This window comes from Lepidochelys kempii, chromosome 13, assembly GCF_965140285.1.
Source record: "Lepidochelys kempii isolate rLepKem1 chromosome 13, rLepKem1.hap1, whole genome shotgun sequence".
In the NCBI taxonomy this organism is placed as follows: Eukaryota; Metazoa; Chordata; order Testudines; family Cheloniidae; genus Lepidochelys; species Lepidochelys kempii.
Genome location: NC_136392.1, coordinates 38,399,708 through 38,419,967, shown reverse-complemented (window position 1 = coordinate 38,419,967; position 20,260 = coordinate 38,399,708). Strand labels below are relative to the sequence as shown.

The following is a 20,260-nucleotide window of genomic DNA, read 5'->3' as shown; positions in this document are numbered from 1 at the left end:
GTGGGCAGGGAGGGGCAGGGACTCTCAGCCCACCATGCTGACCTCCCCGCAATGCTTTTCCCCTTCCCCTCCCCCTCCTCTGAGCAGGCCCCTCCGCCGCCCCCAGCACCGGACTCCTGGGTTCCACGCCGCCAGGACGTCCCTTACCTCAGAGCCAGCTCGGCTCAGCTCTGGAGCCCGCCGGGGAGACCCAGCCAGAGCCGGGAGCTGCCGGAGCGTCCGTCGCCGGAGCCACCAGACTTCCCAGCACCGTGGCCAACCCCACCTCGCCCACCCTAAAGACCCTGAAGAGTTTGAAGCCGACGGTGCCCGCCCTCCTGGGCACCCAGTTCCTGCCCTTCTCCGTGCCGGCGGGTGCCCCGGCCTCTCTGTTCAGTGCCCCGCTGCCCGGCGGCTACTTCCAGCAGCTGTACGGCATGAAGAAGGGGCTGTTCCCCATGAATCCCGTCATACCTCAGACCCTCATCAGCCTGCTGCCCGGCAGCCTGCTGCCCGCCCCCGAGGCCCCCGAGCCGGCCGGGGTCTCCACGGTGGACGTGGCCCACCACTACCTATGCTGCCAGTGCAAGGCGGCGTTCGAGGGGGAGGCGGCGGCCGCGGCCCACCAGACCGGCTTCTGCTACTACGGCCAGCCGGCGCCCGCTCCGCTGCGGGTGCCCGTCTGCACCTACCACTGCCTGGCGTGCGAGGTGCTGGTGAGCGGGCGGGAGGCGCTGGGGGCCCACCTCCGCTCCAGCGCCCACCGCCGCAAGGCCGGCCCCGCCCCCGGCCCCGCCCCCGGCCCCACCCCGGCCTTTGCCAAAGAGGAAGCAAAGTTACCTCACTCGGACCCCAGCCCAAAAAGCAACTCTACCTCGACCACGCTTCTAGCTTTATGAACCGCGCGGGGTGCAGCTGGAGACGGGGGGCACCTGGACCCTCCCCCCCCGCCTCCCGGAACCCTCCCGCCCTGGGTGACCCCCAGCCTGGAACCCCCAATGCCAGCCCCCAAGCCCCCTCACTCTGGGGAACCCCAACCCAGGACTGCCCCGGTCCTGAGGGACCCCCCACCCGGAACACCCACTGCCAGCTTCCAACATATCCACATACCCCCCAGTCTGCCTCCCCAGCTCCCAATGTGCCCCCTTGCCCCTCCCCCATACTCCCAACCCAGCTCTAGGGAGTTGGCACAGCTGGGTGCGTGGGGGGGGCGTGAATTGAACGCACACACCCGGCCTTCTTGGTTGGCGAGGTGGCCCCACGTGTGCTAGGCGTGTTCCCAACACAGCTGGCCCCACACACCCCCACCTCTCCACACACGTGTCAGGCATGTTCCCGCCACGCAGACTCCCTAAATGCCCCCAGCCTTCAGCCCCACATATGCTCCCTGTGCACCCCAGAGACGTCTCAGACTCTGCCCCCCCACACACATGAGACAGGGCTTCCACATGACCCACCCCACCACCTCCCTCTCCTCCCCCAGCCTCCCTTCCCCCCATGCCAACTCCCAGGTGCCCCCCAGGCTGCCCCCCCCAGCACATGCCCCGTACTGTTACCGATCAAGACAGGCCAAAACCAAAACTCAACTCAAAGGACAGCACGAGAGACAAACTCAAGGAAATGAAAAACGGGGGGGGGCAACCCCTGGACCCCCCATCCGTCCCCCCCCGAAATCCCGCCTCTTCTCCTCCCCTCGAGCATGCTCCGCCCATTGTGTATAGAACTCGTCGGGACGGACGGACGGACAGACAGACACTGGCTCCAGCCCCAACCAAACAGGGGACCGGGGGCCCATCGCCCCGCCGGTCTCTCGGCCGAGGGCTTTGCAGGCTCAGCCCTCGCTCCCCAGTGTTTCCGGGGCGACCCGGGGCGGGGAGGAGGGCGTGGATCGATGGACGTGCCCCCCCGACCCCCAATCCTTGAAAGGCTTTAAAAGATCCCCACGTGCCCGGTTCCCCCGACCCAAAAACTTCCTCCCCATCCACCCAGGCCGCCGGACGAGGGAACGAATTCACCCCCCACCTGCCGCCCCGCGAAGCCAAAGCTTCTCCTACCGCAACCAAAAACCCACCAACCACGCAACCACCCGAGCGAGGACCTGACAGACGCCTCCGCCCCCCCAAAAGAGAACTCAGCCCGAGGCCGCACCTCAACGTCCGACGGCAAAGGGCTGGGTCTGCCCCCCTTCCCCACCTCATCCCGTCGAAATGATTTTATTTCCATCACCCGGTCGGGTAGTTTTAAACTCCCCCCCCCCCGTGTCCCCTGCACCCCAGGATCGAGTCATTTCTACGACGGGAAGGGGCCGTTTTGTGAGCCCGCTCGTCGCTGTGAACCAAACGTACTACAAACCATGGGGGGGGGGAAGGGGGGGAAATAAAACTTGGGCTTGTGCTCCCCCCCGCCTCCAACCCGCCCTCCCCACCGGAGCACCAAAAAACCCGGCATTTGTTGTGTATTTAAAGAAAAGGGGGGACAAGGGAAAAGATCCCCCCCAAAAGGAAATAAAAGGAATTGAAAATAAATGCTATGAAAGAAAAGAGCGGTCGCGGGGGCGCATCGGGTCACGGAGCGGATGGGCAAAGTGGGGGGAAGAATCAGAAGGAGAAAGTGGACGGAGATGGTGGAAATTCCCATTGCTTTAGGGGATTTGTCCTGTGTGTTCCCGTCCCTGGCTCCGCCTCCTGTGGAAGGAGCCCCGCCCCCTGCAAGGCTCCTCCCCCTCTGGGCTGACTCCACCCCTTCTTTCCTAGCTCTGCCCCTCCACCTCAGCCCCTTTCCCTGCTCTCCCCACTCCTGCAGAGATGCCCCTGTTCTCCCATTGACCTCACCTCTTTTGCCATAAGCCCCACCCCTCCTCAATTAGACCCGCCCCTTCTGCCATTGGTCCTTCCCACCTCCCTTGTCCTGTTCTTCCCACCCCTTTCCCCATGAGCTCCCCCAACCCCTCTCTTCACCCTGGTCCCACCCTTTTCCCCATCGGGCCCTACCTCTTCCTCCTTAGCCCCTCCCCTTCTTCCTTAATTGAACTCCTCCCCTTATTGGCCCCTCCCGCTTCCTAGGAGCTACTCCTTTCGCCCAACCTCTTCCTCCACCGATCCCCATTGGCCCCACCTCTTCCTCCATTAGCCCCACCCCTTCCTCCATTAGTCCCTCCCAGTTCCCTGGTTCCCCCTCCCCCCCTTAGTTCTGCTTTTTTTTTGTGACTAAAATTGACCCCGCCCCTTTCTCTTTGACCCGCCTCTCATGGGAGGAGGGGGAGCACAAGAAGACTCCACATCCTTCTCCAGACCCGCCTCCTCCCCTGCAGAGAAGAGGTGGGGCTAAGGAGGTGGGAGGGGTCAATGGAGGAAGGGGTGGGGTTAAGGAGGTGGGTGGGGCAAGTGGAGTTGGCGGTCATGGGTTATGAGGCAAAAATGAGGTGGGGTGAACAAGGAGGTGGGCCTGTGGGGATTGGCATATGGCGAGGAACCAGTTGGGTGCCATTTTGGTATGACCCACCAAAATGAGCCCTGGCTCTATTTTCCTCTCTCCCCCCCAAAATCTAGCCTCATCCACCCCGGGCAGTCAGGAAATAGTCTTGGGAATACCGGGGGGGGGAGGTCCCCCCAATTCCCCATCATGCAGCCCCCATATGGGCCCCAAGCTCCCCCTGCCCCTCCCATCCCTCCTGCCCTACAACTTCACCCTCCCACCACTGGCCCCCTCATCCCACTTCATCCCAGCCTATCGCCCCACCCCCTCCCTTCCTCCCACCCATCATCTCAACCCCTTCCCCAAAGCGCTCACCTGGCATTTTCTAACCCGAGGGCAAGAGAAGACGAAAGAGACAGGAGGAGTACAGTGTGGGGGAGAGGTTCCCTCATCCACCCCACATTTCCCTCCCCACCAACACCAAAGAGCTGAAGAACCCGGATGTGCAGATCTCAAAGCACTTTCCCAAGGGGGCCGGGTCATCCTCTCCCACTTCACAGATGGGGAAACTGAGGTACGGCGCAAGGTCACCCAATGGTAGAGCTCGGAATTGAACCCAGGAGTCCTGGCCTCTAGTCCAGTGCTCTACCCCTTAGGACTCACCCCCACAACACAGCCTGGACCCAGCCACCTCGGCCCCCGCTGGCGCCTCTCGCCAGTTGTTCTGCTTTGATAAGTGAAAAACCATCCCCTGTCGACCGGGGTGATTCCGTTCAACCGGACTTTCCGATTCAGGCCCAGAAATAAATAGCCGATATCGGATTATACAGTATGACAGGTGATGGATGGAGCAGGGTGGTGAATTCCCCGCCCCCCCCCCCAGAACTGGTGGTTGGCCAAAAATGCCGCGTTTGTTGAAATGAAAAGATTTCGACCGACCTGTCCATTTCGATAACACTTCATGGAGGGAAGAAACCACGACGCGGTTTTGAGACGGCGGGAAAACGTTCCAAAACAAAATCCATGGGGTGCCTTTAAACCCGCTCAAAAAGCTCGCCCGCCAAGCAGGGTATTTTGATTTTATCGGGGAAAAGCCCCCAACGTTTCAATCCACCCAAAGTGATTTTTTTTCACAATTTCGTTCAGTGGGAAATTGTGAACATTGTGGTTTTCCTGCCGTTTTTTCACATTTGTTTTTTAATTAAGCAATTTCCCATAAACGGAAAATCCAATTCCCATCCATTGCTCTGTATGATTGAATATAGCATAGAATATTAAAAGGTTTAATCTATTTCTGTATGTATACATACACTAAGTACTAGATTATTTAAGATTATTGCTCTATCAGGTAATTTTTCCACCAGATCTAGCACCAGGCTGGCACTCAGGAAACTTGGGTTCAAACCCCTTATCCACCCCAGACTCCCTGTATGACCGTGGTCAACTCACTTAACCGCTCCGTGTCTCAGTTTCCCTTCTTGCTAATAATCACAGTTCACTACCTGATAGGGGTATTGCGAGAGTAAATGTGGGAAAGGTTGTGAGGTGCTCAGGTCTCACGGTAATAGCTGTTTCGGTATGTACCATTGGTCGACCCGGATACCCCACCGTTGATGGGAATTGTGGTACCCAAGAATCTCCTGAGAGCTCAATCAATTTTACACCCCAGGTGAAATATCTTGAAGCCCAACTGGTGCCATGGCTGGGCAGAAAGGATTCACCTTTATGGGGCCTGGGGTTATTAACCACGAAACGACCCCAATGTGAGAAGAACATAAGATACTGGGTCAGAGCAAAGGTCCATCTAGCCCAGTGTCCTGTCTACCGGCAGCGGCCGGTGCCAGGTGCCCCAGAAACAGACAGATCATAGAATCATAGAATATCAGGGTTGGAAGGGACCCCAGAAGGTCATCTAGTCCAACCCCCTGCTCAAAGCAGGACCAATTCCCAGTTAAATCATCCCAGCCAGGGCTTTGTCAAGCCTGACCTTAAAAACCTCTAAGGAAGGAGATTCTACCACCTCCCTAGGTAACGCATTCCAGTGTTTCACCACCCTCTTAGTGAAAAAGTTTTTCCTAATATCCAATCTAAACCTCCCCCACTGCAACTTGAGACCATTACTCCTCGTTCTGTCATCTGCTACCATTGAGAACAGTCTAGAGCCATCCTCTTTGGAACCCCCTTTCAGGTAGTTGAAAGCAGCTATCAAATCCCCCCTCATTCTTCTCTTCTGCAGGCTAAACAATCCCAGCTCCCTCAGCCTCTCCTCATAACTCATGTGTTCCAGTCCCCTAATCATTTTTGTTGCCCTTCGCTGGACTCTCTCCAATTTATCCACATCCTTCTTGAAGTGTGGGGCCCAAAACTGGACACAGTACTCCAGATGAGGCCTCACCAATGATCATGATGCTCATTCTCTTGCCCTGCCTTTCTTGTTCTCCTCTTCGCTGGAATTCCCACCCGAAACAATTGGATCTTTTGCCAAAGGAGGGGAAGAAGGACCTGTCTTTGGGGAGGAGGAGAAAAGAGATGGGGAGAGGTTCAAAGAAGGGAAAATTATGGAAAAAATAGAGATGATGGAAGTGGAAACTCTCAGGGTGAAGGGAAGGGGCAGGATTTGGGGCACGAAGGGAAAGACGGGTGGAAAACACATCGTCCAGGTGGCAATTTGGAAAAATTGAAGAAAATCTTCATTTTGGGTGGACGTGAAAATGAATTGTTTCAAACCTTTCGATGAGTCGAAAAGTCAAAAGAAGTTGAGTTCGGGTGGCACAAGACGGTGCGGTTTTTGGACACAATTGAAAGGTTTGGCATCAGTTGTGACCATTTGCATCCAATCGGGCCTGTTCATTGGTGATTGGAATGGAACTAAGGGGACAGGGAGAGAAAAAGTCGTTCAAAACCGAAACGCCAAAATGCTGGGACCCGGTGGGAGAAAATGCCACGATTTCCCTTGGATTGTTTTTGAGGTGGGAGGTTGACAAAAGGTATCTGGAGACTTTGCCACAAATTCGCAGATTGGTTTTGTGTCCGTGGTTTTCATAGCGCACCAGCTCTGTGCAGACTGGACCAGTGGCTCTATCCCGGGTCAGGGGAAAGACGGGGGAAGGCGGGATGGGACAAGGACCTGGCTTGGGCTGGAAACCGGTCAATATCCATGCTGGGCGTGACGTGATACATGGGAGAATTATGGATGAATACCCGAGATTGTGAGGCAGCAGGGAGCGGGGCGGATTGACCTGGGGGTGTCGCAGGGCGTTCTACTGGGACTGTCAGCACTGGGGATGGGAGAGCAGGGGGTGACATGAGGGATGATACATGAGCCCGTAATCTGAGCCAGGAGGGGCTGGGGCCAGGTGACACCTTTGCCTGGGAAACTGGACAAAGGCTGGAGGAGGACCCGGGGGGAGACGGCTGGAAGGGGTTTCAGTTTGGAGCAGTCTGGGGAAATGGACGGAGCCCCAGGGCTGGGGTCTAAGCTCCCTGCCCCCCAGAGGGACCTGACTGAGGGGTCCTGGTTGTACCTACAAGCTCTGTTTGGGACTGTGTTCCTGTCGGCTAATAAACCCATTTTACTGGCTGGCTGAGAGTCACAGGGAATAGCAGGAAGAGGGGGGTGCAGGGCCCTGACTCCCCCCCACTCCATGACAACTGGTGGCAGCGGTGGGATGTACTGCACCCTGTGGGCAGCACTTCCTGCAGTAAGTGACTGGGGAGCAGTAAAACGAAGGGGGATTGACGGGGACCAGGGGTGCTGAAGATTCAGAGAGGAGCAGTTTTGGGGGGCAGAGGAGCTGTGCTTAACCCCTGGGAGTATGAGACCAGCAAGAAGGACTGTCGCAGTAACGGGGTCCCCCTCGGGACTGCAGCAAGTGGTCCCAGGGGTGGAGGAGTCTGCGGCTCGATCCTGGGAGAGAGGTGGTGACCTGGAGAAGGGCTGGCACACTAGGGGTTCTCCCTGGAGACCGTGGGGAGCTGCGAGCGCACAGGCCTGTGAGTGACCAGATGGAAGATGTATAATAAGTGCCTTAAGAGTGACCTGGTGGAGCTGTGCAGGCAGAGGGGGCCGCGCATTGGGTGGCTCACCAAAGAACAGCTGATTGCCCAGCTGGAGGAGGAGGATCGCTCGGATGAACCGATCCCTGCCTCTGAGGGAAGCAGCCCGGCAGATGCAGCGCGGGCACCAGGATCTGTCCCAGCTGGGAGCGGTCAGAAGGCTGCAGAGGGCATCCTATGCCTAGGGGAGGGGCTGGGAGGAACCCCGTGAATATGGAGGGTACTGTGACCCCTGCAACCACCCCTGGAGCTGAGGCGGCTGGAATGGGAGAGAGAGCTATAACTGAAAGAGTTGGAAGATCAGGAGAAGGTGCGGGAGGATGGCGAGGAACAGGGTCAGCATGAGCTGGAGTTGGCCAGGCTGAGGAGCAGCGGGGCCCCGGCTGCGGTGAGTGAGGGGGGACCCAGGACTGCGTGGAGATTTGATAAGTGCTTCCTGGCCCAGCGTGAGGAAGGGGAGGACATAGATGACTTCCTGAATGCCTTTGAGAAGGTCTGCGATCTGCACAGGGTTGACCCGGCAGACAGACTCCGGTTTCTCACCCCCTTACTGGACCCCAAAGCCGTGGCGATGTACAGACGAATGGAAGGGGCGGAGGCAGAGGCCTACGAACTATTCAAAAAGGCCCTGCTCCACGAGTTTGGGCTGACTCCCAAGATGTACTGGGAAAGGTTCCAGAGTCAACGTAAAACCCCTGAGGTCACATATCTAGAACCGATCCTCCGAATGCAGGGATATGCCCACAAGTGGTCAGATGAGGCCCAGACGAAGAGGGACCTGCTTAACCTGATCGTACTGGAGCAACTGTATGAATAGTGCCCATCCGACCTGAGGCTATGGTTGGTGGACAAAAGCCAGAGAACCCGCAATGCGCAGGGCAGCTTGCCGACGAGTTTGTGAAGAGCTGGTCAGGGGGTGGCAGGGAGGAGTCCCAAAGGAACAGGCCCACCACTGCCACGATGCCAAGAGAGAGTCATCCTGGGACCTCCCAATGGGGAATATGGAAAACTCCCTCCCAAGGGGAACATCCGGCGTCAGGACCAACCGACCGGCTTGAGGGGACCAACGAGACATGAGCTGCTATTACTGTGGCCAGAGAGGCCACATACAGACCCAGTGCCCCAAGCTCAAGGACAGACTGAGCTGACCAAACCCACACAGGGTTAACTGGGCAGGGACCCAGCTGGAGGAGGGGCAGGCTTCCCAGGCAAGGGGGGCTGACAGCTTACCACCTGCTCAAGAGGGAGGAGTTTCCCAGACCAGCTCCTCTTGGGGGCTGGATGCTCCGGACTCAGGGTGCTCGGTTTACGGGGGGGGGGCGGCGGCGCGGGGTTGTCCCTCCAGAGAGAGTGCCTTGTTCCCCTGGCAGTGGATGGGAGGAAGGTCAATGGATACTGGGATACAGGCACGGAGGTGACGCTGGCCTGGCCCGAGGTGGTGGCCCCAGATCGGGTGGTGCCCAACACCTACCTGACCCTGACAGGGGTGGGCGGGACCCCATTTAAGGTGCCCGTGGCAAGGGTACACCTGAAATGGGGGGCCAAGGAGGGCCCCAAGGATGTGGGGGTGCACGACCCTTTGCCCACTGAGGTTTTCATGGGGGGGACCTAGAGGACTGGCCAAGCAACCCCCAGACTGCCCTGGTTGTGATCCGTAGCCAGAGCCGGCGAGGGGCACTGCACCCTGACCTTGCGGAGGGTACCACACCGGAGGCGCAGGACCCCCCTGGCGGGGAGGGAGCGCCGAGGGGCACGGCTCAGAGAGGCTGTGGCCTCAGACCCGGCCAATGAGAGGGAATCGGGCCCCATCTCTTCCCCAGCCGCTGAGTTCCAGGCCGAGTTGAGGAAAGATCCCTCCTTGCGGAAGCTAAGGGACCTGGCCGACCTCAGTGTGGGACGGACCATGAGGAGAGGCTGCCAGGAGAGGTTCCTGTGGGAGAGGGGGTTCCTGTACCGAGAATGGGCTCCCACAAGGGAAGTAGAGTCCTGTGGGATCAGGAGGCAGCTGGGGGTCCCCCAGAAGTATCGCCGCAGGCTCCTGTCCCTGGCCCATGACATCCCCCTCGCAGGGCACCAGGGAATCCGGCTCACCCAGCAGAGGTTGCTACAGGACTTTTACTGGCCTGGGGTCTTTGCCATGGTCCGGCAGTATTGCCGATCCTGTGACCCCTGTCAGAGGGTGGGGAAGGCCCCGGGACAAGGGGAAAGCAACTTTGAGACCTTTGCTCATGTAAGCAGTGTCAGGATGAGCTCCACCCTGACATCTGGTGGTGAGGTGTGGCAAGTTGTGGAAAAGAACTTCAGGGGCTGATCTCATTTGCATAGGCACACCCACCCCGCCTAGAATGAGGCCATAGCTGCCCAAATGGTCACTTTGGCTGCTGTGGGATCCCCAGTGTCTCTGTTATTGGGGCAGGAAGAATAAATTGTCATTACCCTGATTATGGGAACTGTGCTGGGAACTGTACTTGGCCTTTTGTTATGATGGAGGGACTCACCATCAACTAAGTAGCACTCGCTAGGCAAGGGTCATGGGTTCCAAAACTCTGTGAATGGAGAGAGGCTGAGGATAAGCATTAATACTTGGTGGCATGGGCCCCTTGGGGAGGGCCTTACATGCTAATTGCACGTCCTCCTCCCTCCACTGTGGAATCTCAGAGCTAATTTTGATTCCATTAGGAGTCTAGTCACAGGCTGCTGAGCTCACTTTGGGCTAATGGTGCACCAGCACTGGGGCTCCCCTACTATAAGCTGAATTCACCAAAGAGCTGAACTGACTAAGAGCTGAAATCGCTGAGCGTTGTGTTGAGCAGTGGGGGAGCCTGAAGGTCTATTGTGGAGCAGTTTGCAGAGGGCTGGGGTGCCTTGTGGACAGGCCGGTAGAGCAGTTCGTAGGACAGTGGGAGCTGCTGGTGGGCTGCGGAGCCGAGCGAAGGAGTTCGTGGGGCGGCTGGCGGAGCGAAGGTGATTTGGGGTTGCTGGACTCAAGAACCCAAGGGGAAGGACACGCCCCAATTTGCTTGGGGTGGGTCTTTTGCTCATGGGTTGTGTTATGAATCCTGGTGGTGGTGTTTCCCCAACATAACGTCACATTGTTTCTCTCTGTTATTAAAATGCTTTTTGCTACCCTCAGACTCTGTGCTTGGGAGAGGGGAAGTATCGCCTCTTGGAGGCGCCCAGCGGGGGTGGTATATATTGGTCCCAGGTCACCGGGTGGGGGCTCGAGCCGGTTTGCATTGTGTTATTGGAATGGATCCCCTAGATATTGAACCTGGCCCTTGTTGCTGCCAACTCTTTTGAGGGGCAGAAGGGTTACACCCATCATAAAGGAGCCTTTCCAGAAGGTGGCCGTGGACACCGTGGGGCCTCTGAGCAGGACGACCCGGTCGGGGAAGAAATACATTCTGGTGGTGGTAGATTTTGCCACCCGCTACCCCGAGGCAGTGCCCTTAGCTTCCATTGAAGCAGACACCGTGGCCGATGCGCTCCTGACCATTTTCAGCCGAGTGGGGTTCCCCAAGGAAGTCTTGACAGACCAAGGCTCCAACTTCATGTCGGCCCTGCTCCGGTGCTTGTGGGAGAAATGTGGGGTCCGGCACGACTGGGCCTCAGCTTATCACCCCCAGTCCAACGGGCTGGTGGAGAGGTTCAACGGGACGCTAAAGATGATGCTGAAAACCTTTATGAACCAGCACCCGCAGGACTGGGACAAGTACTTACCGCACCTGCTGTTCGCGTACAGGGAGGTGCCCCAGGAGTCTACCGGATTTTCGCCTTTCGAACTGTTATATGGCAGGAGGGTGAGGGGCCCCCTGGACCTGATGAGAAACGAGTGGGAGGGGAAGGCCACTCCCGATGGAGAGACAGTGGTGGAGTATGTCCTGATCTTCCGAGAGAGACTGGCTGAACTCATGGGCCTGGCCAGGGAGAATCTGGCCAGAGCCCAGAGGAAGCAGAAGGTCTGGTATGACCGCACGGCGCGGGCCCGTGCCTACGCCACCGGGGATCAGGTGATGGTTCTCATCCCAGTGAGAAAGAACAAACTACAGGCCGCCTGGGAGGGCCCTTTCAAGGTCGTCAAGCAGCTCAATGAGGTAAACTATGTGGTGGAGCTGTCGAACCGGGCACACCACCGCCGGGTGTACCATGTGAATATGATGAAGCCATATTATGCCAGGGGGAATGTGGTGTTGGCCGTGTGTGGACAGTGGGAAGAGCAGGGAGATGACCCTTTAGTAGATCTATTCCCTGGGACCAGAGCTGGTTCCCCCCTGGAAACAATTCCCCTCTCGGATCAGCTAACCCCTGCCCAGCAAGCTGAGGTCAGGGAGGTGCTGCATCCGTACCGACAGCTGTTTTCCAACCAGCCTGGACGCACTAATCTGACTGTCCACCGGGTGCAGACAGGGTCGCACCCGCCGATAAGATGCTCCCCCTTCCGAGTCACAGGGAAAACTGCTCAGGACCTGGAAAGAGAGGTCCGGGACATGCTGGCTTTGGGGGTGATCCAGCCATCTGCCAGCCCTTGGGCCTCGCCGGTGGTGCTGGTCCCCAAAAAGGACGGGTCGGTCCGGTTCTGTGTGGACTATCGGAAGCTCAATGCCATCACTGTATCTGATGCCTACCCCATGCCCAGGCCGGACGAGCTCCTAGACAAGCTGGGAGGAGCTCGGTACCTTGCCACCATGGACCTTACAAAGGGCTACTGGCAAGTGCCGCTGGATGCAGATGCCCGACTGAAATTGGCCTTTATCACCCCTCTGGGGCTCTATGAGTTCCTGACCCTGCCTTTTGGCCTCAAGGGAGCGCCGGCCACCTTCCAGCGCCTAGTGGACCAGCTCCTGAGGGGGATGGAGAGTTTTGCCGTGGCGTATATTGATGACATCTGTGTCTTTAGCCAGACCTGGGAGGACCACGTGTCCCAGATTAGACAAGTGCTGGACCGACTCCAGGGGGCTGGGCTGACTGTAAAAGCGGAGAAGTGGAAGGTGGGGATGGCTGAAGTATCTTACCTTGGCCATCGGGTGGGGAGCGGCCGCCTAAAGCCGGAACCAGCCAAGGTGGAGGTGATCAGAGACTGGCCCGCTCCCCACACCAAAAAGCAGGTCCAAGCCTTTATTGGGTTGGCAGGATACTATCGAAGGTTCGTGCCCCACTTTAGCTTCATCGCCACCCCCATCGCTGAGCTATGCAAGAAGGGGAAGCCAGACAAGGTGGTCTGGACCGAGCAGTGCCAGGAGGCTTTCCAGGCGCTGAAGGAGGCTCTGGTCAGTGGCCCAGTTCTGGCAAACCCAGACTTTGACAAGCCCTTTCTGGTGTTCACCGACACCTCAGACACGGGACTGGGGGCCGTGTTAATGCAGGAGGATGAAAAGGGGGAGAGACACCCCATCGTGTACCTGAGCAAGAAGTTGCTACCTTGGGAGCAACACTACGCGGCCATCGAGAAGGAGTGCCTGGCCATGGTGTGGGCCCTCAAGAAACTAGAGCCCTATCTCTTCGGGCGACACTTCACTGTCTACACCGACCACTCTCCCCTGACCTGGCTGCACCAGATGAAAGGAGCCAACGCCAAACGCCTGAGATGGAGCCTGCTCCTGCAGGATTACGACATGGACGTGGTCCACGTGAAGGGAAGTGCCAACCTGATAGCGGATGCGCTGTCCCGGAGAGGGGGCCCTGAACTTCCCCAGGTCACGGGTCAGAGTGACCCCGCTCAGTTCAGTCTCGAAGGGGGGAGAGATGTGACGCAGCAGGGAGGGGGGAGTGTTGACCTGGGGGTGTCACAGGGGAGTTTTACCGGGACTGTCGGCATTGGGGATGGGAGAGCAGGGGTGACTTGACTTGAGGGACGATACCTGAGCGTGTAACTTGAGCCAGGAGGGGGCTGGGACCAGGTGACACCTTTGCCTGGGAAACTGGACAAAGGCTGGAGGAGGAACGAGGGGGAGGTGGGGGGGGAGACGGCTGGAGGGGGGTTCAGTTTGGAGCAGTCTGGGGAAATGGAGGGAGCCCCAGGGCTGGGGTCTAAGCTCCCTGCCCCCCAGAGGGACCTGACTGAGGTTGTACCTACAAGCTCTGTTTGGGACTGTGTTCCTGTCGGCTAATAAACCTTCCATTTTACTGGCTGGCTGAGAGTCCCGGGGAATCACAGGAAGAGGGGTGCAGGGCCCTGACTCCCCCACACTCCGTGACAGAGAGGAACAGACACAAACGCAGACATGGCTACTTGTCCCAGGCTATATCCCAGCGCCTGGGAACCCCCAGCACCAATACACAGCCCTGTTCCCTCCCCGCCATTATATCTCAAGCCCTGGGACTCCCAGCACCGAGATACGGCCCCGGCACCCTGCTATATCCCAGCCCCTGGGACCCCCAGCACCGAGATACGGTCCCGGCACCCTGCTATATCCCAGCCCCTGGGACCCCCAGCACCGAGATATGGCCCCGGCACCCTGCTATATCCCAGCCCCTGGGACCCCCAGCACTGCGATACGGCCCCAGCCCCCCTCTATATCCCAGCCCCTGGGACCCCCAGCACCGAGATACGGCCCCAGCCCCCCTCTATATCCCAGCCCCTGGGACCCCCAGCACTGAGATACGGCCCCAGCCCCCCTCTATATCCCAGCCCCTGGGGGTCCCCTGGTACCCCCAGCACCGAGATACGGCCCCAGCCCCCCTCTATATCCCAGCCCCTGGGAACCCCCAGCTCCGAGATACAACCCTGGGCCACAGTTATATCCTAGCCCCCGGGAACCCCCAGCACCAAGACATGGCCCCTCCACCCCCATTATATCCCAGCCACTAGCAACCTCCAGCACCGAGACACAGCACCGAGACACAGCCCCTTCCCCCCGCCCACTATATCCCAGCCCCCGGGAACGCCTAACACAGAGCCATGCCCCCCCATTATATCCCAGCCCCCGGGAACCCCCACCCCCGAGACACATCCCCATACCCACCCCCGCTATATCCCATCCCCCCAGAAACCCCCAGCACCAAGACACGACGCTCCCCCTGCTATATCCCATTCCCCGGGAACGCCTGGCACCAAGACATGACCCGTCCCGTCCCCCCCAGCTATATCCCAGCCCCTGGGAACCTCCAGCACTGAGACACATCCTTGCTTCCCCCAATCCCCTGCTATATCCCAGCCCCCAGGAATGCCCGGCACCAAGCCATGGCCCATCCCATAGTTTTCGCTTATTCTCTTTCAGAACCAATGTGCGCGAAGGGACATTTTCCACTCACCTCTGGCTGGGATCTTTTTGCTCTTTGGATCCTTCCACTGTCCTCAGCCTGCAGGAGATTCCCAGATTTCCATTGACTGCAAAGTGGCTTGCCTTTGTCCCATTGCATTTATAAATCATTTACATGCACTCAAAGGTCTCCCAAATCTGATACCCCGAAAGGAGCTGGTGGAATCTCATGTTTTCCCTTCCAAGGAGAATCCCGGCTTTTCCCAATTTCCTCTGGTCCCGGACCGGGATGCGAAGTGAAGGATGGAGTCTGCCCGAGAGAAGAAAATCCCTGAAAATTTGTGTGTCCAAAGCATTGAAAAAACCTCATGGAAACACTTCTCTGGAATAAATTTGTTTTGACTTTAATATATAAGGAATTACCTTAGATATCTTTCTAAAAGATAGACTATATATATATATATATATATATATAAAAATACACACTCATCTATTGATCTATCCATCCATTCCCATACATCTCCACCTAATCTAAACTCTCTATTTAGCCATCTCCATACCATCCATACATCTAATCTATCCATCCATTGAGCCCCATCCTCAGCTATCTATGTAATCCTTCCATCTACACCCATCTATCTACCCAGACAGCCAGCCAACTATTCCCATACACACATCTATTTACACATCCATCCATCCTTCCAGACACATGTCTAGTTATCTATCCATCCGTCCATCCATCCCCATCTACACCCATCTCATCTATCCATCCATCCCCTTACATATCTATCTAATCTATCTATCTATCTATCCCCATGCATCCCCTCTATCTAATCTATCCTTTCTATCTCAATATAATATAATATAATCCAAAGGATAATGTCTAATGGAAATGTTTCACCAAGACCCAATGGAAATATTTCTGCCTAATCCAAATGACAATCCAAATTTTTATCCCATCCTTTTGGTATTCCAGACAGAAAATCCTTGGGAAATTCTGCTTCCCAGGAAATCCCAGCTGCCCCATCCCATTCCAAGGCCACTGTGCCCCGCAGGAGGGGAATCCCATGGAGTGGCTGCCTGGAACTGGTGTTTGGGGGATGCCATGACTTTGTCCGGCTGGGAAACATCGGAAAGTTCTGAGCCCATTTGGCTTGTTCTAGTGGCCAAAGGTGGACGAAAGGATGGGAAGGGCCCTTCAAGAGTAGTACAGACAAGACACCCTTTGTCATCTCATCCCCTCAGCCAATCCGAACACGGTATTCACTTTTCACAGGTGTGGACATCACTCCCTTGGCCAATCAGGAAGCACGGCTGCGAAGATGCCCGACCTCCCCTTTTCTTGAACACCTCCATTGGTTTTCCCACCTCTGCTATTGCCGACGCGTCCCTTCCCTCCACCACACGCTCACCCTGAGAAACGAAGAGACTCTTTACGTCCAGGTGGCAGGACCAATAGGGGGGTTGAGATCTTCCTCCGGTGACTTCTCCTCCTCTTCCTCAGCCAGTCTCTGCGGGAGACGAGAGAGAGACGGATGGGGATAGAGAGAGGCGGATGGGGAGAGAGAGAGAGAGAGAGGGGTGGGTGGAGATGGACAGATAGATAGACAGACAGACAGAGAGGGTGAATGGTGATAGATCGATCGCTCTTTCTCTTCTCTCTGGGCTGTCCCCATCTCTCTGTTCCAGCCCTGGTTCTCTATCCAGCTGTTGTCCATGGTGCCCCACTGTGGCTGGCTGGGCCTTGGTGGGCCTGGCCGGCCTTCTTTCTCTCTTCGCTGCCTCTGCGGCAGCACTGGGTCAGGCAGGTGGCTCACTCGCCGGGCAATGGCAGCTCCACTTGGAGGGTGCCAAGGGCAGTGGTACCCAGGGGTGGGCGACGCGGAGGAGAGAGAAAAGCGGAAATATTAAAAGTGCTGAAAATTCTCAATGGCTGGTTCTGAGCCTCTTTCTCCCTCCCGGCCTGGAGACGGAAAGACTCACTCCCCCACCATTTCTCCATCCCTCCTTCCCCACCCCGCTAACCCTGCACCTCTGCAGTTCTCTCTGTCCTGCCCTCCATAGGTATCCATCCATCCCTCCCTCCCTCCCTCCCTCCCTCCATCCCCACTCCCCTTTCTCTCTCCCCCAGCTACCTGCCTAACCTAGCCGTCCATCCCTGTACGCCCCTCTGTCTATCGCTCTACCCATCCCTGTACATCCCTTTTTCTGTCTAGCCAGCCAGCCCTGTGCACACCCATCTCTCCACCCCCATGCACTCCCTGTTTCTCTCCATCGCCCCCTCCATCCCCATGCTATTGATCCGGCCCTGTACACACCCATCTCTCCACCCCCATGCACTCCCTGTTTCTCTCCATCGCCCCCTCCATCCCCATGCTATTGATCCGGCCCTGTACACACCCATCTCTTTCTCTGACAATGCCAGTGCTCCATGCCAGTCGCTCTCCGTGCCTGTGTTGGGGGCTGTGTGCCAGCCGCTCCCCGCCCCCCGCGCGCCCACCAGCCGGCACCTTTGACTCAATGCCAGCTGGCTGAGGGCTGGCACGTGGAGGGGGGGCTGTATCCCCATGGGCACAAGGCTGGCACCTCCCCCCGCGAGGGTGCCCGCCGGGCTGTCCCCCTCCCCCTCCCTGGGTGGCACCAAGCCATGCCGCAGCGTGGGGGGAGGGGGCATCTCCCTGGCAGCTGGTGCCCCTCCCCCCGCACAGCGTCACTCTGGGCATCAGGGCTGGCAGATGCTGAGCCCCTCCTCTCCGCCTGCCTTGTTCTTTCGCTCTGGCCAGCCCGCCCACTTCCTCTGCTCTCCCTCCCTCCCGTTTCCACTCTCATGCCATCTCACCACCCTCTCGCTCCCTCTTTCTCTGCCTGGCCTGGCGGGTGCCCATCTCTGGACCTGGAGGGGGCGGGGAGACAGCCACCCCATCACTCCTCCGCCCGCTGCCCTTCTTCATTCTGTCCATTCCCCTCCCCCACTCCAGCCCATTCTCCCAGACAGTGGTGGCATCATGCCAAGCCCGCTGGGCCCATCCGCCCCCCTCCCCCCCAATCTGGGCCCTCCACCCACCCCCGCCGCCTCGTTAATTAGCATCTGAATTAATTAAACCTGAGACACTAATTAAAATTCTTCTGGAGCGGGGGGGGGTGAGGGAGGGGATACAAGGGGAAGAAAGAAGGAGAAAACGGCACACAGGAAGACAAACAAAACTCCCAGGCTGGTGCTGGGGGCCAGGATACCTGGGTTCCATTCCCCAGATCTGGGAGGGGAGTGTGGTGGTTAGAGCGGGGAGGGAGCCAGTGGTTAGAGCGGGGAGGGAGGCGCTGGGAGCCCGGACTCCTGGGTTCTCTCACTGACTGGCGGGGCCCATGTTAGTAAGCTGTGCAGTACAGGCAACCCTTTGCTGAGTCTCACTCAGCCTCCTGTTGCCAGGTGAAGACCCCCCCCATGCCCCCGAAGCCGCGGGCTTCTCCCTGAGCCCTTCTTCCTTCCTCGTTCCCGCTTGCCCCTCCCTGGCTCCTTTCCTTCCACCTTGGTCTGCAGCCCTCACCCCTCCTTCACGACTTCAGCCTTTTCTCTTGTTTTAAGGACCCCCGGCGCGAGGCCCCCCAAATACCCTGCCCCCCACACCCTAATCACCAGGAACAGAAATCCAATTAACTGAGGAGCGAATTCACGTGGGTGGTGAGGGCAAGGAGAGGACAGAGGGGGCTGGCACGGCCCCCCCATCACATGGGCACAGACAGACGGAAACAACAGAGAAAATCCAGTGCCAGGCGAACCACAGGAGGTTGAGGGAATGAGGGGCATCAGCAGGGCCAGGAGGGGCCCAGGGCTGGGCTAGGGGGGGCTGCAGGTCGGCAGTGAGGGGCACCAGCAGGGCGGGGGGGCGGGGGGGGCTGCGGTTCGGGAGTGAGGGGCACCGGTGGGGCGGGGGGGGCAGGGGGCTGCGGGGTGGTAATGAGGGGCACCGGCGGGGCGGGGGGTTGGGGGGGGTGCAGGTCGGGACTGAGGGGCGGGGCGGGAGTGAGGGGCACTGGCTGGGTGGGGAGGGACAGGGGGCTGCGGGGTGGTAGTGAGGGGCACCGGGGGGGTGGGGGGGCTGCGGGTCAGGAGTGAGGGGCACCGGCGGGGCAGGGGGGTGGAGGGGCTGCGGGTCGGGAGTGAGGGGCACCGGCAAGGCAGGGGGGAGCAGGGGGCTGCGGGGTGGTAGTGAGGGGCACCGGCGGGGCGGGGGGCTGCAGGTCGGGAGTGAGGGGCGGGGCGGGAGTGAGGGGCACCAGCGGGGCGCGGGGGTGGGGGGGCTGCGGGGTGGTAGTGAGGGGCGCGGAGGGGGTGGGGGGCTGCGGGTCAGGAGTGAGGGGCACCGGCGGGGCGCGGGGGTGGGGGGGCTGCGGGTCGGGAGTGAGGGGCACCGGCAAGGCAGGGGGGAGAAGGGGGCTGCGGGGTGGTAGTGAGGGGCACCGGCGGGGCGGGGGGGTGGGGGGCTGCGGGTCGGGAGTGAGGGGCGGGGCGGGAGTGAGGGGCACCAGCGGGGCGGGGGGGCGGGGGCTGCGGGGTGGTAGTGAGGGGCACCGGCGGGGCGGGGGGGGGGTGGGGGGGGCTGCGGGTTGGGAGTGAGGGGCACCGGCGGGGCGGGGGAGTGAGGGGCACCAGCGGGGCGGGGGGGCGGGGGCTGCGGGGTGGTAGTGAGGGGCACTGGCGGGGGTGGGGGGCTGCGGGTCGGGAGTGAGGGGCAATCCCAGGCCCCCGGCCATTACGGCTCCTTCGCTCCGCCGCTTCCCCCCCGCCCGGCGCGGCGGGGGCGGGGGCGGGCGCGGGGGGGGACGCTGCAGTGAGGCACCAAGTTAATTGGAGGCGGGGGGCGGCGCCCCGGCTGGAATATGAATGAAGCGGGGGAGGGGCAGCAGCGCCACCTGCTGGCGGGACCCGGCTCCGCCCCGCGCCGCCGCCGCCCGATGCGGATTCCAGCCGCCGGAGAAACCCGCTCGATGGCATCGATCCTGGGTGGGGGGAGGGAATCGCCCTGCCCTGCCCTGCCCTGCCCTGCCCTGGGCTTCCCCAGCGCTTCCGAGCCGCCCTCCCCCCAACCAGCCCCCCCAGGCCTGGGATCCCCCCTCCCTCTGTCTGCCCCCCCGCATCCCTTCCCTCCAGGCCTAGGATCCACCTCCCCCCCACCAGGGATCCCCCCTCCCTCTGCTTCCCCCCCAGCCTCTCCTCCCCCCAACCCCTCCCCCAGGCCTGGGATCCCCCCTCCCTCTGCTTCCCCCCCAGCCTCTCCTCCCCCCAACCCCTCCCCCAGGCCTGGGATCCCCCCTCCCTCTGCCTGCCCCCCAACCAGCCCCTCCTGGCGTGGGATCCCCCCCTCCCTCTGCTTCCTCCCCAACCTGCCCCCCCAGGCCTGGGATCCCCCCACCTGGGATGCCCCCTGGGTCTGCCTGCCCCCCAACCAGCCCCCCCCCGGCCTGGGATTCCCCCCTCCCTCTCCCTGCCCCCACTCCTAGTCCCCACCCCATGCTTGACGTCCAGACCCCTCCCTTTCTCACCAGCCCCAAACCCCAACCCAGGCAGTGCTCCCCCGCCCCGCTCCCCCCCAATGTACACACACTGGACACAG

At 59.6% G+C, this 20,260-nt stretch overlaps 2 protein-coding genes across 4 annotated transcripts in view; one reads left to right on the top strand and one right to left on the bottom strand.

The window, feature by feature from the left end:
• Positions 1-3,312, top strand: part of ZFHX2 (zinc finger homeobox 2) — a 28,641-nt gene extending 25,329 nt beyond the window's left edge. Inside the window, exon 10 of the mRNA XM_078848257.1 lies at positions 88-3,312. Coding sequence (XP_078704383.1) covers positions 88-878 — 791 coding nt within the window. The 3' untranslated portion in view covers positions 879-3,312. The remainder of the gene's footprint in view (positions 1-87) is intronic.
• THTPA (thiamine triphosphatase) overlaps positions 1-17,185 on the bottom strand; it is a 47,627-nt gene extending 30,442 nt beyond the window's left edge. The window contains exons 1-3 of one of the 3 annotated variants that reach the window (XM_078848260.1): positions 17,049-17,185; positions 16,061-16,487; positions 14,701-14,958 (exon numbers count right to left, since the gene is read on the bottom strand). In XM_078848260.1, the coding sequence (XP_078704386.1) occupies positions 14,701-14,819 (119 nt within the window). In that variant the 5' untranslated portion in view covers positions 14,820-14,958; positions 16,061-16,487; positions 17,049-17,185. Of the gene's footprint in view, positions 1-14,700; positions 14,959-16,060; positions 16,488-16,783; positions 16,939-17,048 lie in introns of those variants that run through there. The other 2 variants (XM_078848261.1, XM_078848262.1) reach the window with 2 other exon arrangements.
• Between the last annotated feature and the right edge of the window lie 3,075 nt (positions 17,186-20,260).